The 15933-nt window shown below is 41.7% G+C and overlaps 2 protein-coding genes across 2 annotated transcripts; both read right to left on the reverse strand.

Annotated features, from left to right (window-relative positions):
- Nucleotides 1-1604: 1604 nt before the first annotated feature.
- Nucleotides 1605-5436, reverse strand: LOC110001817 (ciliated left-right organizer metallopeptidase-like). The gene is made up of 11 exons (XM_065951010.1): nucleotides 5340-5436; nucleotides 5104-5253; nucleotides 4388-4513; nucleotides 4222-4306; nucleotides 3380-3528; nucleotides 3084-3267; nucleotides 2943-3012; nucleotides 2742-2838; nucleotides 2415-2552; nucleotides 2009-2118; nucleotides 1605-1919 (listed from the first exon to the last, which is right to left on the reverse strand). Exons 1-11 carry the CDS (start codon nucleotides 5340-5342, stop codon nucleotides 1739-1741), a joined length of 1293 nt encoding a protein of 430 aa, XP_065807082.1. The 5' UTR covers nucleotides 5343-5436; the 3' UTR covers nucleotides 1605-1738.
- An 8443-nt stretch (nucleotides 5437-13879) lies between these two features.
- LOC110003088 (uncharacterized) lies at nucleotides 13880-15691 on the reverse strand. Its single transcript, XM_020658781.2, has 3 exons — nucleotides 15680-15691; nucleotides 14957-15115; nucleotides 13880-14861 (listed from the first exon to the last, which is right to left on the reverse strand). Exons 1-3 carry the CDS (start codon nucleotides 15689-15691, stop codon nucleotides 14406-14408), a joined length of 627 nt encoding a protein of 208 aa, XP_020514437.2. The 3' UTR covers nucleotides 13880-14405.
- Between the last annotated feature and the right edge of the window lie 242 nt (nucleotides 15692-15933).

The raw sequence follows: 15933 nt of genomic DNA on the forward strand, positions 1-15933 counted from the left end.
GTGTCCCGGCTGTGAGAGTTTAGTGGTGAGAGAGGACCAGAATCACCTGAGGGTTTGCTGCACAGTGTGCACACGTAACAAAGCAAGGGCTTACGAATTCTGCTGGCAGTGTTTGAAGAAATGGACACATCCATCTGAACATGCCGACCACTGTGCAAACCCTGAATGTGTTAATCAGCCACTGGAAATCCTGAGAAAGTGTCCCGAGATCACCTTAAAGGATGTTAAGATGGTGACCAGCTGTCCGTCTGTCCGTGCCTGTCCCACCTGTGGGTTGCTGATCGAGCACAGCACAATTCAATGCAAAAGCATCGTCTGTACCCGGTGTGAGAAGAAGTTCTGTTTTGTGTGCTTGAAGCTCTCTGCAGTCTGTTATTCATATTACAGTGCTTGCACCGATGGTGTCGCCCCAAGACAGACCTCTATACCAGTATGGAAGAGGAAATAAGATGACGTGTGAAAGAATTAACAATGCTGGAGTTTATTTTTTTGTGGGGGGATGTATTACAGCAATGTAGCAGACTGTCACTTCAGCATGTACCTTAAGTAGGAAAACTGTCAATGTTAAACTTGGTGCAGCCTGATCAAATGCCAGCAGGGTTTCTTTTGCAAAGCTGCAGAATCAAACAGTGTAAAGAGCAAACTAGTTCAACTCTATAAAGAGCCTCATTTCATATCACAAGCCATTCTGCTGCATTTACATGAGTTACAATCTAGATCACAGAAGTAAAAGGTAAGCTTCTCACTCTGAGCATGACATCATGGGAATATGGTGAATTACCCCGCCTGTGACACATGTCCATGTGTAATGTAGATTATTAAATGCAACAGAATATAATCAGTTATGGTTAAACAGCAGTTTTCAGCCAAATGTATATTTTTATGAATAGCAACACAGTATTCAGTAAAGACCGAATTTATTGGTATATTCTGATCTCAAGCCAGTTTGTGAAGGTGACAGTGTTTGAGGACTGTTTGGACTTTTTCAGGGAGCCATATGGGATCTGCTTTAAAATTAGAAGGGGAGCTTGAAAACTGCCAACAACTGGTTTGAAAGACATTCACTGAGTGCAATCATTATTTTAAAATATTTCATACTGACTTCAAGTTTTATCTCTTTCACCATCATGGAAATAATTGGAGCGATAGTTAAGAAAATGGAGGGCTTAGTGATTTATTTGATTCTCAAGACACATTGAGCATCCATAATTATACAGTTTATTTTACACAATGACAGTTTATAATTCAGGGATTACTACTTCTTGTAATATTTTGCTAAGTGGTGGTAACACAAAAAGGTGTCTGTATTCTACCCAAACTTCTCTGTACATGTGTTAGAATTGGGAATAATATTATGCTCCAAATTGAGTTTAATTTCACTTCATTTATAATTTTCATCTTAGTTTTTCTGTTAGGGTCATATATATATATATAGATACTGTTTTTTGGTTTGGCCATGTTTCCTCATTATGTTTTTTTGGTATCATTTCTGATCAATATAATGTATGTAGGGTGAGAAACCAGCTGATTGATATTTTCGAGCTGCGTTTGATCACAGCAGATTATCTTTATGTTTTCACATTACTCTGTTCAATAAAAATTGTCATAAAAAGGCATTTTGTCTCTGACTGAATAACTCTACAATTACAACGCAGCCTTCAGATAAATTACTAAGAAGAGACAAACAAAATTATTGAACAATTAAAGTTTATAAAGCCGGTTTTAGAGGCTGTGTTTCCTACAGATTACTGTGTTCATCTGTGCTGGTGTGGATCCTGATCCTGCAGGAGCAACATTTTCTGTAAGACACCAAGACTGCAGCCAGGAGACACACGGCAGCAGTGATGCTGAGAGATGTTTTGACACCGAAGGACAAACAGGTCCAGGTCTGGGCTGAAGTTAAAGTCCCATATGGATCTCTGACCAAAAAAGAAATACAGTGAAGTTAGAACGAGCTCAAAGTTGATAGAAAGTGCGAGTGTTGTTGCTTGTTTAGAATCACAATCACCTGATGATGGAAGCAGGAAATGTATCGACGGCATCTGATGGAGGAGTGATGTCAGAGTACAGACACAACCTCCTGTCAGGACAGGAAACTGAACCCTGGTATCCTTCAATCTGACCGTAAAAAAACACAAAAGATATTAGATTACATCTGGTTACATTAACGAATAGACTGCACATTTAAAAAAAGACATGCTTCACTACATACAAACATTACACTATTACTTTAGAAAGGCAATAAATCAACTGCTGTTTTTAATGGTGCATGGTGTTTAAATATGGGAATTACTCAGATTGAGTAACCTGTTTTGTCAATCACACCAAATCTTGTCTAAATGTAAATTATCAATCTTTAAAACTGTTAACAATTAAAAGCTTCTGTTTCTGTATTTTTTTTTTTATGTCATTACCTGAATGCTTCCCCCTGCTGGACACTCCACCCACTCAGAGCCTGACACGCGGATTTGGTACCTGTTTGGTCCAGTACACCTGTGTCTGTAACAGCGCCCCTCCACTGTGCTGATGAACGAAGGAAACTGACTCCGGTTCTAAACAAAAGACGAGTGAAGAAAAAAATGACTTAATAATCGACTTAATATGAAAAGATGGAGAGGGTAAACGTGACGCTCATATGAACATAAAAAAAGACTGAAAGCGTTGGCATGAAAAATAGAATTGATCCCACAAAGCTGCTTTACATCATTTGAAATTACTACAGAGCAGGAAATACTTCTTACTCCATTTTTGAGGGGCTTATACACTCTGCATCCCTCCTGGTATTGATCAGTCTTGCACTCCCCTTTGTGGAGGTGAAGGTAATGACACCCAAACCCACTGAGAAGAAGAAAAAACGCAAAAAATGTAACATTTTAAATTAAAAAGTGGCTTACATTCCTATCCAGACTGTTGTGGAGGTAAACAATTATAACTTAATATACCTGCCAGAGCAGAAAAACGGTGAGGATTTGTTCTGACAGGTTGACAGGGATCCAAACATGGCCCCTTCTCCTACAAATCAAACATTTATCATATATTTTATGTTTTATTTATTTATTTATTTATTCTTTTTCTATACTTACCGTCTCCCCACACCAGACTCTGTGCCCTGCTCACGTCTACATTGTACCAACCCGTGTCCTGTAATGCAGTCAAGGTTACCGGGTTGATCCGGACTGAAGATGAGTCCGCTAGCTCTGCTGCCATGATGGAGCCCTGAAAGATCCTGGACTCCCAGTGTGAGGACACTTTGCCAGGAAGTACACCCTGCATTAACAAAGCAGAAGATCATATAAGGGAGGCCTCTTGACAAATCTGGTTAAGTTGGAGCGGTTCTGCAGCTCTGCTAAAGGATTTGAATTGAAGCTCTGTTCTATACAAGGTTTTCTAGCCATCCCCCAAGCTCAGGATCAGTGGAGTTCAGGTGCTTCTGCAGGGCTGAGATGACAGATGGGGTGTAAATCCTCATGTGGCCGGATCCATCAGAGTAGGTCACTTTCCCTTGAGGAGAACAGTTGGCACTCTCAGCTAAAAAATAAAAAAAGAATTTTTCATCCAGGGTTAAAAACACTTTCAAAAGCATGTGAAGTCACATGGATATCTAAGCACACTTTGAAGTATACTTAAAGATTTCAATGTTTTGTGTACTGTAAAGTTCACACCTAAAGTGTCACATTTTGAGTAAATCAATTGAAGTGGGCATTTTGAAGTATATGTCAAAGTTAACAATTTAAAGTATACTTAAAGGTTTTCACTTTTAAGGGACCTTCAAAGTGTACACTTTAAGTGCTCTTAAAAGTTCAATCTTAATCCAAACTTCTTATTATACATTTTTTGATTTCCCACTTAAGTGCATACTTCAAGGGAACTTTTAAACAAAATTAAAAGTGCACACTTTTCGTGAAATTCAAATTGCACAATTGTAGGGGCACTTTATTGCCACACATTAAACAATACTTAAGAGAGCACACTATTAAGGGAACTTCAAAGTTTAAACTTAAGGTCTCTTCACAGTGACATTTTTAATAGGCCACATTTTGAAGTGCACACTTTAAGTGCCCTTAAAAGTGTGTCCACTTCAGAATGCCCAATAAAGAGCACACCTTTAAAGGCACTTAAGAGTTTTTAAGGGCACTTAAACGGCACACTTTTAAGCACACTTCACATGCTGACCTCAAAGTATTATTTAATCACATAAAACAATTATGTTCAAAAAAAAACCTTGAGACATGGAGGAACAGTCTCGCCAGGTGTGGAAGAGCTCTTTAGAGAAACCCAGCACATGAAACAGCTCATGGATCACAGTCTGTAACATGAACACACAAGATTCAACACACAATTTCAAACTACCTAGAACATTTTTGTTTTTTCATATTTAAAATAATACCTGTACAGCTGCCTGGTGACTAAACGTTTCTCCTTTCAGTCTTTCCCTGCAGATGACCACCACCCCGGCCACAGGTCGTCCAAGTGCATCTGTCTGGCAGTGAGCAGCGTAGGCCAAAATATTAGGCTTAGGGGACAAAAGGACGCAAGGATGAGTATAATGAAAGCATGAGCAGATAAGAATAGCTTCATCTTTCATGATTGTCGATTCAATTACAGAATAAGAAAGTGTGTATGTTAAGTTACCAATATCAAAAGTAATCATTCAGCAAGATCAACTTTGTTGTCTAAATAGGTTAAATTACAGAATTAAATTTTAAACATTCCCTTTTGCAATAATGTGAGAATTTTTTTCCAAGCTACTGTCAAAAGGGATACATTTTGTCTTGGGTTTTCTTGGAGGATTTTTAACGTTAAGACTTTACAAGGGAGAATATGTCAATATATGCTGTTACAAATATTTTGGGGGTGAAAAAATCTATGTAATGACTAATAAAGATTTGATGACAATGAAAAAGACAAACGTCAGTCAATCTCTTTTCGCTTTTCTGTAATTTTTATATTGTCCTCTGCTGCCACCCTGAGGAATTTTTATCAAAGACAATTGCTCATGAAAACTTTTACCTATCAAACAGCTGAAATCTGATAACATATACCAAAAATAAAGTTTTACCACGATCAATATGATAGATCTCAAAGTTTTCAGCGTGTGTGTACCTTTGCTCTGCGCTTGTCAGTGGACTTTATGTGAAGGTACAGCAGGAAGTCTGTGTCAGCGAGTCCTGCACCTCCAGGACGGAGCTCAGTCCTGTGAGGTGAATCAGCATGAATGTAAATATCACATCCAGCAAGATGATCGTCTGGGATCTGTAGACAGGGTTGAAAAACACATTTCATTAAGTGTAGTTCAGGGACAATCAGCAGAAACAGCTACATGCTTTAATGATACTTACCATCACATCCAGACAGGTTTCAGTTCTGTAGTTGCTGTTGGCTCGACCACACCTGAGGCACGAATTGTAGGTTTACCACATGTATGGAATTGTGAATAGACAGTAAATGTGAGAAAGCTGTAGCTTTCCTGCTTAACCATGCTGGATCTTACTGTGTAGAACTCCCTGCAGTGATTGGTTTGGACCCACGTATGTTTCTGGGTGCTGTTGAGCATTTTGAAATTGGCACAGTTATTCAGTGAGTGCTTGTCTTTATCACAGGTAGAAAGGGCAAAACTTATTGGTGACTCGACTGGTAACTGCTACTTTGGCTGGTTCTCCAAAGGATTTGGTTTCTGTACCAAGTAGAAGAACTGAAGCCTTTGCAGATCTGGTCTCCCGTTTCATATCCTTGTGTTTTGGATTGGTATCCTTCCTTGAGCTGCTGCTGTACTGTGACATATCTTCCTGTACCTGGAGTTCATATTCTAACCAGTCCGCTAAATCCAGGAGAGTGGGGATTGGTATCCTAAGTGGGTGGATGAATCGTCGAAAACTTAATCTTAAGTCATGTGGTAGCTTCCCTAGTAGGCGAGAAACTTGCGACCCGCAGTCCAGTTCCACTCTTCCTTTCCTACCCAGCTGTTCTAACATGCTTACCAAAGATCTGACGCGCAGTGCAAACATCCTGAATGACTGGATGTCACCACTTGTGATGTTAGAGCCATCCATGAGCTCGGCAATGCGCTGAAGAGCCAGTTGATGGGGTTGCCCATATTGCTGGTTCAAGGCTGCCATGGTGTCTGTGAAGGGGTAATGAGAATTGCTATAGGAGTCAGCACTGAGCAGTGCTTCTTCCAGTTTCAGATGATCCACTAGTATCTGGAATTTGAAGTGTTCTGTCACGTCTCGAGGCAGGATGTTATCTAGAGCAAGTCGCAGTCTGGCAAACTCTCTTGGGTTAGGGTGGATGAAGTCCGGGATTGTAGGCGTAGGACCCCGATATGTCCGTTCCTGACCCCAAGGTGGACTCAATGCCCTGTGTCTGGAGTGATGACGCTCAGGTGAGTACCTATACCTCTCAGGAGAATAATCCCTTTCGGTAGGATAATCCAGATGACGTGAAACATGTCTGCTCTTGTGAAGGGGTTGAAGCCAATCTGAAAAATAGCGCTCTCTGGAATTGACATGGCGCCTTGGAGAATGACGACGCTCTGTCCGACTCCTGCTTGGCTCTGGACTATAACCACGTTCATCTCTTCTGGAATGAGGTGGATGACGGATTGAGTGGTCGTCTCCAAATGAATGGTGGCGATGTCTATCTGGAGGCTGTTCATGTTCCAGGTCGTAGTCAGGATGCCTGGCCAATGGACTGGAATGACGTGTCTCTCTTTCCTGATGGAAGGTAGGTCGTTGGAGTTGTGGCTTGGGGCCACCTAAGTGCTGGACCTCTATTTGAGGTTGCACTGCTTCAGCAGTGTTCCGTTGCTGGCGCTGCTCCAACCTTTAATCACTGTGCCCACTCTGGGCTCTGAGCTGCTCATTCTGTAGTCTGAGCTGCTGCATGGATACTAGAAGACACTAGAAGCATGGATACTAGAAGACTCTCTAGAAGATTCTCCAAGATGGTGCGGCCGTGTCCAGACGCCGTCCGGGTTGCTCTGCTGAGGCTGTGTGTTTTTTTTCTTTATTTATGTTGTTTTTGTGAACTTTTTTACATCAGCTCTTTCAGCAAAGATAACTTATGACCGAAATATGCTTTTGGACATAAAGAGACTGGTCACAAACACAGTTTCCAACGATGATCAGTGGTTGCCGGTCGAATTCCTGCGTAACACAACACAGGACGGGAACAATAGCCGAAGGAGGAAAAAGCATCGCGGAAGACGAGGTGGTGTCCGAAACAGGCTAAGAACTCAGGCCCACCGCCCACCCCTGCCAATCATCCTTCTTGCCAACGTCCAGTCCCTGGATAACAAGATGGATGATCTGAGGGGTCGGGTAAAATACCAACGGGACATGAGGGACTGTAACATCATCTGCCTGACGGAAACATGGTTCACTCCTGTGGTGCCGGATCAAGCCATCAAGCCATCATGCCATCGGACTCGTTCTCTGTGTTTCGCAAGGACAGGACGGAGGACTCTGGCAAGTCAAAGGGTGGAGGGGTTTGTTTTATGACCAACAACAGCTGGTGTAACCCACAAAACATTAAAACTCTCTCCAACTCCTGCTCGCCACATCTGGAGCACCTAACCATCCTGTGCCGTCATTTCACCTCCCCCGGGAATTCACTTCGGTCATCGCTACATCTGTTTACATCCCACCACAAGCGGACATGGACACAGCTTCATCGGACCTGCATGACGTGCTGTGCTGGCACCAAAACAAACATCTGAACGCTGCCCTCATCGTGGCTGGGGATTTTAACAAGGCGAACCTGAAGAAAGTTATGCCGAACTTTTTCCAACGCGTCACTTGAGCCACCAGGGGCAACAATACACTGGATCATTGCTACACACCATTCAAAGAGGGCTACAAGGCGATTTCCCTGCCCCCACTGGGTAAATCAGACCATTCCGCCATTTACCTTTTGCCAAGGTACAAACAGACGATTGTACGTGAAAAGATGGTGATGAGGCAGGTTGGGCGCTGGAACGACCAATCAGAGGTTACGCTGTGAGACGCTCTGGATGACGTCGACTGGGGCATGTTCCAATGCAGCTCGAGTGACGTAGACGAGTTTACGGAAGTTGTGACGGACTTCATAGCAACGCTGGTAGACGACGCCGTTCCCATGGTGTCTGTCCGGATTTTCCCGAACCAGAAGCCATGGGTGGATAAATCTATCCACACCGCTGTGAACGAACGGACCGCTTCATACAACTCGTCACTTCTCACCGGCAGGACGGAGGAATACAAAGCGGCGTCTCACAGACTGAGACGAGCAGTGAAAGACGCTAAGCGGAGGTACAGGGACAAAGTGGAATCACAGTTCCAGCAGCGTGATTCAAGGAGCTTGTGGCAAGGACTGCAGACAATTACTGACTACAGGAAAAAAGCCCATGTCTCGGTGAGTGCAGACGCCGCTCTGGCTGACGAACTTTTATGCGTGATTCGAGGCTAGCGCTAGCACCGCTAACATTAGCATGCCAACTGATGCAGCCAGCAGGATCTCCGAGGCCGGAGCGGCACACTCGCACCCGCTCACTGTGTCAGAGCACGACGTGAGGAGGACACTGAGAAAGGTAAACACCAGGAAGGCTGCTGGGCCAGATGGTATTTCTGGCAGAGTGCTGAAATCCTGTGCCGACCTGTTAGCTCCAGTGTTTACCACCATCTTCAACCTCTCCCTGAGTCAGTCTGTGGTCCCCACATGCCTGAAAAAAGCCATTATTGTCCCTGTACCGAAGAATGCCTCTCCAGCTTGCCTTAATGACTATCGCCCAGTAGCACTCACCTCAGAAGTGATGAAGTGCTTTGAGAGACTCATCAAGATGCAAATCTGCTCCTTGCTCCCTCTGGATCCACTTCAGTTCGCATACAGACTGAACAGATACACAGATGATGCTGTCTCCCAGGTACTGCACACCACCCTCACCCATCTGGACAGAAGGAAGGGGGACTATGTGAGACTGCTGTTCATTGATTTTAGTTCAGCTTTCAACACCATAGTCCCCGCCCACCTCCATTCCAAGCTGATCAACCTCGGACTTAACACCTCCCTGTGTGCTTGGATCCTGGACTTCCTGACAAACAGATCCCAGGTGGTCAGAGTGGGCAGACACACCTCCAGCCCCTGCACCCTCAACAACGGAGCACCACAGGGCTGTGTCCTCAGCCCCCTGCTCTTCATCCTGTACACACATGACTGTGTGGCCACAAGCAGCTCCAACATCATCGTGAAATTTGCAGATGACACGGTGGTTGTTGGTCGCATCAGCAACAATGATGAGCAGGCGTATACAGGGGAGGTTGGAAACTTGTCACAGTGGTGCCAGGACAACAACCTGCTCCTGAACGTCAGCAAAACCAAGGAGCTGATTGTGGACTTCAGGAGAGGACAGCAGAGGGATTACACCCCACTGAGACTTGATGGGACACTGGTGGACAAGGTGTGCAGCTTCAAGTACCTGGGGGTGCACATCTCTGAGGATTTAACATGGACAACCCACATAAACGGTCAGGTGAAGAGGGTGAGGCAGCGCCTCAGACAGCTGAGGAAATTCAAAGTCTCTGTGAAGGTCCTGAAGACTTTTTATTCCGGAGCGGTGGTGAGTGTGCTGACTGGAAACATCACCCAGTGGTACGGGAACAGCACTGTACGTGACCGAAGAGCCCTGCAGAGGGTGCTGAAGTGAGCAGAGCGTACCATGGGTACAACACTCCCCACCCTCCAGGACATCTTTACAAGGAGGAGCACAGCCAGGGCAAAGAGGATCATGAGTGATCCCCACCACCCAGGTAACAGACTGTTTACATGGCTACCCTCTGGCAGGCGCCTTCGCCACATCAAGGTGAACACAGACAGACTCAGGAAGAGCTTCTTTCCTCAGGCTGTCCGGACTGTTAACTCCACTCTCCTCAGTTAAAAACAAAACAGAACTGTGACTACATGATGCACACACACCACACATTCCAATCTGCACATTTTACCCTGGACACTTTACACACTGACACTTTACACTGTTACATTATTCTATATTTTACATTTTGTACATTCAAATATTTCTTTTTTTAATTTTTACATTATATTCTATTTTACTGGACCCTGGACACTTTACACACTGACACTTTACACTGTTTACATTATTCTATATTTTATATTTTGTACATTCAAAATATTATTTTTTTTAATTTTTACATTATATTCTATTTTACTGGACCCTGGACACTTTACACACTGACACTTTACACTGTTTACATTACTCTATATTTTATATTTTGTATATTCAAATAATTTTTTTTTTTTACATTATATTTCTATTTTACTGTATATATTTTTGTTTTTGCTGTTTGTCAAAGCACTTTGTGAACCTGTGTTTTTAAAAGGTGCTATATAAATAAAGTTATTATTATTATTATTATTATTATATGTGTATTAGTAATTTGAGTGTTTATTGCATGGCCTTGCGGAACAGTCCTTACATTCACTGCACATCTGTATGAGCATGTGACAAATTAAAATCTGAATCTTGAATCTTGTTCCCTGAAGCCTCTGACACTCTTTCTCCCATGTTGCACCTGAAGAATCCCATTTCTCAGTTATCGTCCACAGGGGGCTGTGGTGCTCCTGACTGACTGGGGATGCAGAGTGTGAGACAGCTATACTGTCTAGCTCCTCTTCCTCTAGTACCGGTGCAGATGAAACAGGTGGTATTGTGGGTGGTAACAATGATCTGCATGGAACATCAGATAGGATGTAATCATTGAGATACACGGGGAGGGAAGTCTGTCTCCTGACACGTGTGTCATGTTCCATATCTGCATGGGTAGACATTTTTTTCTGCAGTGGGCTCCAGGATCCGGCTCGAAGGACCACTTGTGAGAAAGCTGTAGCTTTCCTGCTTAACTATGCTGGATCTTATTGTGTAGAACTCGCTGCAGGTGATCGGTAAGAACCACACGTCTTTAATTCCACTTTGTTTATTCGTTACCACCACCACCACAGCCGCATGAATCCTGTTCTCTGATGAATCAGTGGTTCTGCATAAAGTATACACAAAACAGGTAAGTATAAACAGACTTCTTCACTAACAGATACAGTTCACAGCAAAGACATTGTATGACAGGCTTCTGAGCATATCAAAATAGCTTATTCATTTACATCAGTAAGGCAATTGCCCTCTACTGGTCATAATTCACCGTGACTACCTATCTTAATGCCATGTGCATGTCCTGTTAATTAACGAACAGAAATGGCTACAATGCCGCCATTCGGCACATTTCCTTATCAAAAACGTCACCTAATAATCAATAACTGAACTACAGTATATTGCCACAGTCACACAGAACACATGTATTCTCATCTTTGACGAAGATTATACAGTTAGCTGCTAATATATAACCAGTGAGCCAAAACAAACCTGTGCTCCATTAACTTAACAGGCAAAATATATATAAAGTATTGACAAATACTCTAGCAAAGATAAAACATATATTCTCAACCCTTTAACTCACTTGCGCTAGACGCACTTCACATTGGCAAATGACAAATTGGGAAGGATTAACATCCAGGAGAACTTCACAACGTGTTGAGACGACGTGTTGAGTGTCTGGCCAGAGTCAGGGCAAAAGTGAAAGTGAAAGCTAAAGAGGAACACTGGCAAAGACGTCCACCAGAGGGCGCCTTTTTCACAAAAGCAAACACAAGAAGGAGAACCTTTCCATACATTCTAGCAACTTTAACCAAATTAAAAAAATATATGTTTAACTTAAAGACAAAAAAGAATCAACTCATGATTACCCAGCTGACCTCTCCATCTAACTGATCACAAAAGGTGAACAATCAGAGTCAGAATCGTTTTTTTGTTGCCAAGTACATTTACACAGACAGGGAATTTGTCTCGGTGTTTTGGTGCAAAGCAGTTAACAAAGGAAACAAAGCAAGAAATAGCAATGTACTTAAACAATAAAATAATTTCAAATATATCAAATAGAATTTAACATTGTAAAAATCTAAAAAGCACAAAATGTACATAAGGTGCAATGAAGGAGTTGTTTCAGTTGACAATGAAACAAAGGAATCTTACAGTGTATATAACAAGGGACTTAAATCAATATATTTGCGCCCATACCCTTGTAATCGCTGTATCCTCTTACTCAATATAATCACACAATAAATGATCATGAACAATAGCCAAAAACATAACCTACTACATACCGTAACCTTAAACCTTCAAAATGACACTTTGATTCATTCATCAAAGGTCAAATGTTTTGTCCGATGAAAATAATTTTTGTCCTACTTTCCCTCCAGAATGCACAAGTTTAACCAACATCCTGAAGAAACCACCTTGCATTGCTCTTATCGTTTGTGGTTGTTTATTAATTGTGATACTTGTTGTTATTATTCTGTCGACTCTAAACTTATTTTGATGGAGAGAGTGGGCAGGACTTATGTCAGCGTTGAAGATGAATTCAGAAATGTCTACTTGCAAGTTTCTACCAAATTGATGGTGAACTAAATTACATATAGAGTACAATGGCTTCTTTTTCTTAATCATTGGTTTGAATTTCTGTTTTTTTTTTTTTTTAACAATTTTGATGACTAAGAGTCAAAAGTACATTTGCAGTTATTTGTGTATAGAATGAAACAAAAGATAGCAGTTTCCCATTCAATATTACTGAATAAAGATATGGATTTTAAAAGCAGTATATTTCTTTAAGCGAAGAAAACAACCTTCATTTATTGTAATAAATGTGCATAAAAAGCATTAAGGCCCTGAAATCATATTTTCACCTTTCATAAATATGAACAAATGTTGCTCATGAGGCTAACAAAGGTATAGTGTCCTCTCAAAACTTGAGATGGTGTTGGTGGTGGAACAATGCACGTACAGGTGTTAAGTTCAGGTGAGGAGAAAACAAAGAGGACCCAGCACACAGCCCTGTGGGATGCCGTGTTCAGTGTGAGGGTGAACGAGGTCACCGTCTTTCACAGAAAATTGGTCACCCACCACAAACAACCTTAAGTTTGCAAGAACATTCACTGTAGGAAATAAATAAGTTGATAATAAGAAAAGTTATTTTTTAATTAATGTTATTTTTATGTCACTGAGGCATTTTCCATTTCTGTCGAATTAAAGACTCAATAAAATATTACATCAATCTGCATGATTTCAAATAATGTGTTAGTATATGAAGGTCCACACGTTTTTTTTCATGAACTGAATTTTTCTGATTCTCAATGTTTGTTAATGGGAAAATGGAAGTGGCAGGATTGTTTTTGCACAGACACATCCAATGTGTTGGTGTATTGGTAGTGAGGCCAAGTGGCAGGTGAAGCTCAGTTATTAATGTCGAGCACCTGCAGCATTTAAGAACCAATTACTGACTTGTCGGTCCAATCGGGCAGGGACCTGTGGCACCATCACAGAGAATGACCATTCCAAGGACTGGAACTTCTCTTGTGTGTTATTTTTTACATTGCAGTGCTAGTGTTGATCTAGGAATCAAACTGCCATATTGACAGTGGATACTTACGAACATGTTTACCCAGGGTAACTAGCTTTCTGATGCAGGACTATGACAATAACGTGGACCATGGATAAAAGCTTAAAAAAAAGTGCTGCTTCATGAGAATTTTTTTAATATGTTGTTCGTGTAGGCCATCATTTTCTATGTGTCCCTTTGTCCTTTTTATTTGTGAAGGTGGATTTAAACATAGTAGAAAACACATTAAAAGTTGACAATCATATATTAATTTGTCAAAAAGCAGGTGGAGCGCTCCATTGGTGCGGAACATTTTTACAAAATTAATGAAAAGAATGTATCCCTGCTGCTTTCCAGTGTTGGGATCAAACTTAAAAGTCATTGAAGAGGTCTGAGGCAGTCAAAGGGATAATTAATAAAAACTTTATTTCATCAGGGCAATGGACTCATAAAAACATGCAGACATGTTTCAGCCAGGCCTTCATCAGAACAGGTACAAATGGCCTCCAAGCTACTTCCTTTAAAGATTTACAACCAGTCACATCATGATATACAGTATTATATATAATTGACTAAATTTACAACCACCTCAGACGACTATGACAACTACAGGAAAAGATAGAGGTCCATTTGACCACTTAGATCATGATATTGCAGAGCTTTCAATGTGTTCATCCAAAAATACTCTCTTTGTAATCTGTCTCCACCTCTAGTTGAGCTTGGTATGTGATCAACTCCTGATGTTTTAACTCTTTAAAAATATCAGGTATCTATCACATAGCCACCTCTCTGAGGGCAGCAGTAAAATAATACATTAATGTTAAAAAATTATTTTCATATAGCAACAAATACTTCAATATGTCTACAGTCATTTCTGTTACTGCTGCTTTTTACCCTCAGATAAAAGGACTCCACAATCCTGACCTTTTCCCCTCATTTCCTCTGCCACACAGGGATGGAGGTCTGTCTTGGGGCCACACCACTGGGACAGATTTTGTATGGAGAACTTGTTTTGTTACACTCAAGCTTTAGTTTCAGACAGACAAAACAGAACTCAATGTGACAGCGAGGGCAGTTGATGTTTTTGCAGTATTGTGAACTGTGTTCCACACTCAGGCCACATTTAGGACAGGCTCGCACTGACGGACAATCAGTGACCCCCTCCACAGCAGGCAGACTGATGGTCTTACACGTCTGCAGAAGTTGAAGGTCCTTGTTGATGCAGCCGTCATTTTCGCAGTGGTCAGATCTGGGGCCTGGACCTTTCCACTCCCTCTGACACAGCCAGCAGAAATAGTATATCTTCTTCTGATCGGCTGTACAGATGGTGCAGTGCACACACAGGTTGGAGAGATCTGTCCTCTCCACATGTGTTCTGCACTTTGGGCACTGGTGAGGATAAAGACAAGACACAGAATACTTTTAAAACAGTGCACTTGAATTGAAAATTTAATTCTGAAATACTCCACTACTGGATGACTCACTGGCTTAATTTCAAAGAATTCTGCAGCAGCCAGACGGGCAATAGTCTCTTCAAAGTACTCCATTTCCTTAACAGTCAAAGCCGTCATTTTGCAAACCTCCTGGTACGACAACAGTTTATTGCACCGTTTGGTACCTTCCACCAATGGTGGAGAAAAATGCTAAGTGAAGAGTAAGGTATGCGATAATAATATGTTCATGTATCATGTTCAGAAAAGTTTTTAAAAATGTTTAGAAGGGGGTTTGCATGCCTTTATTTAGAGATTGGACAGTGGGTAGAGACAGAAATCGGGGAGAGAGAGAATGGGGAATGACATGTGGGATGGAGCCACAGGCCGAATTTGAACCTGGGCCACTCGCCCGGAGGACCAGAGCCTCAGTGCACGCACCAGCTGGTTCCCAAAGTGTGGGTCCAGGGGCCGTGAGATGCCTTCCAAAAACGTTGTATTCTTTTGTGTTAACAGTGTTTGTATATGAAAACGTGTGGAAATGCTCTACACCCAGAGGCCTCAGTCTCAACCACCTCTAGGGAGAGTGGGGGTCCCCAGTCTCTGGTATCCTTACTTTTGGGGGTCAAGACCTGAAAAGCTGGGGAACCCCCTGCACTAGGCTATTATAAACATTAACATTTTCGTAGAACATACATATGAAATTACAAAGACTATGAACACCAACAACTATATACATCTATCTTTTCTCTTTAAATTTAAAACTGCTCATGGTACCATCTTTGGCATGTGTCACACTGTTTCTGTAAAATAAAATGTGCAAACCTTTATCAACTTGTCAGGAATAGAGAATCTTGTGGAATAGAGAAACATTTCTATAGGCAGGGCAATCTATACACATAATCATCTTCTATTTAGGTTTGTATGTGGGAATTTGTGTCCACTACATTACTCTCTCTCAAAAGTTTGCAGCATGTTTGCAATACAATCCAACTCCTTATAATGTAATTGTATTATCTACTCAACAATTG

The sequence above is a fragment of the Labrus bergylta genome, chromosome 22 (genome assembly GCF_963930695.1).
Source record: "Labrus bergylta chromosome 22, fLabBer1.1, whole genome shotgun sequence".
Lineage (NCBI taxonomy): Eukaryota > Metazoa > Chordata > Actinopteri > Labriformes > Labridae > Labrus > Labrus bergylta.

What these genes read in the sequence shown, in the direction of transcription:
- LOC110001817 (XM_065951010.1), bottom strand. An exon ending in GGGGATGGCTAGAAAACCTT is followed by an intron (nt 3,268 to 3,379) that starts GTATAGAACAGA and finishes TTGTTAATGCAG; the next exon opens with GGTGTACTTCCTGGCAAAGT. An exon ending in TTTCCTGCTTCCATCATCAG is followed by an intron (nt 1,920 to 2,008) that starts GTGATTGTGATT and finishes TTTTTTGGTCAG; the next exon opens with AGATCCATATGGGACTTTAA.
- LOC110003088 (XM_020658781.2), bottom strand. An exon ending in AATTCTTTGAAATTAAGCCA is followed by an intron (nt 14,862 to 14,956) that starts GTGAGTCATCCA and finishes TATCCTCACCAG; the next exon opens with TGCCCAAAGTGCAGAACACA.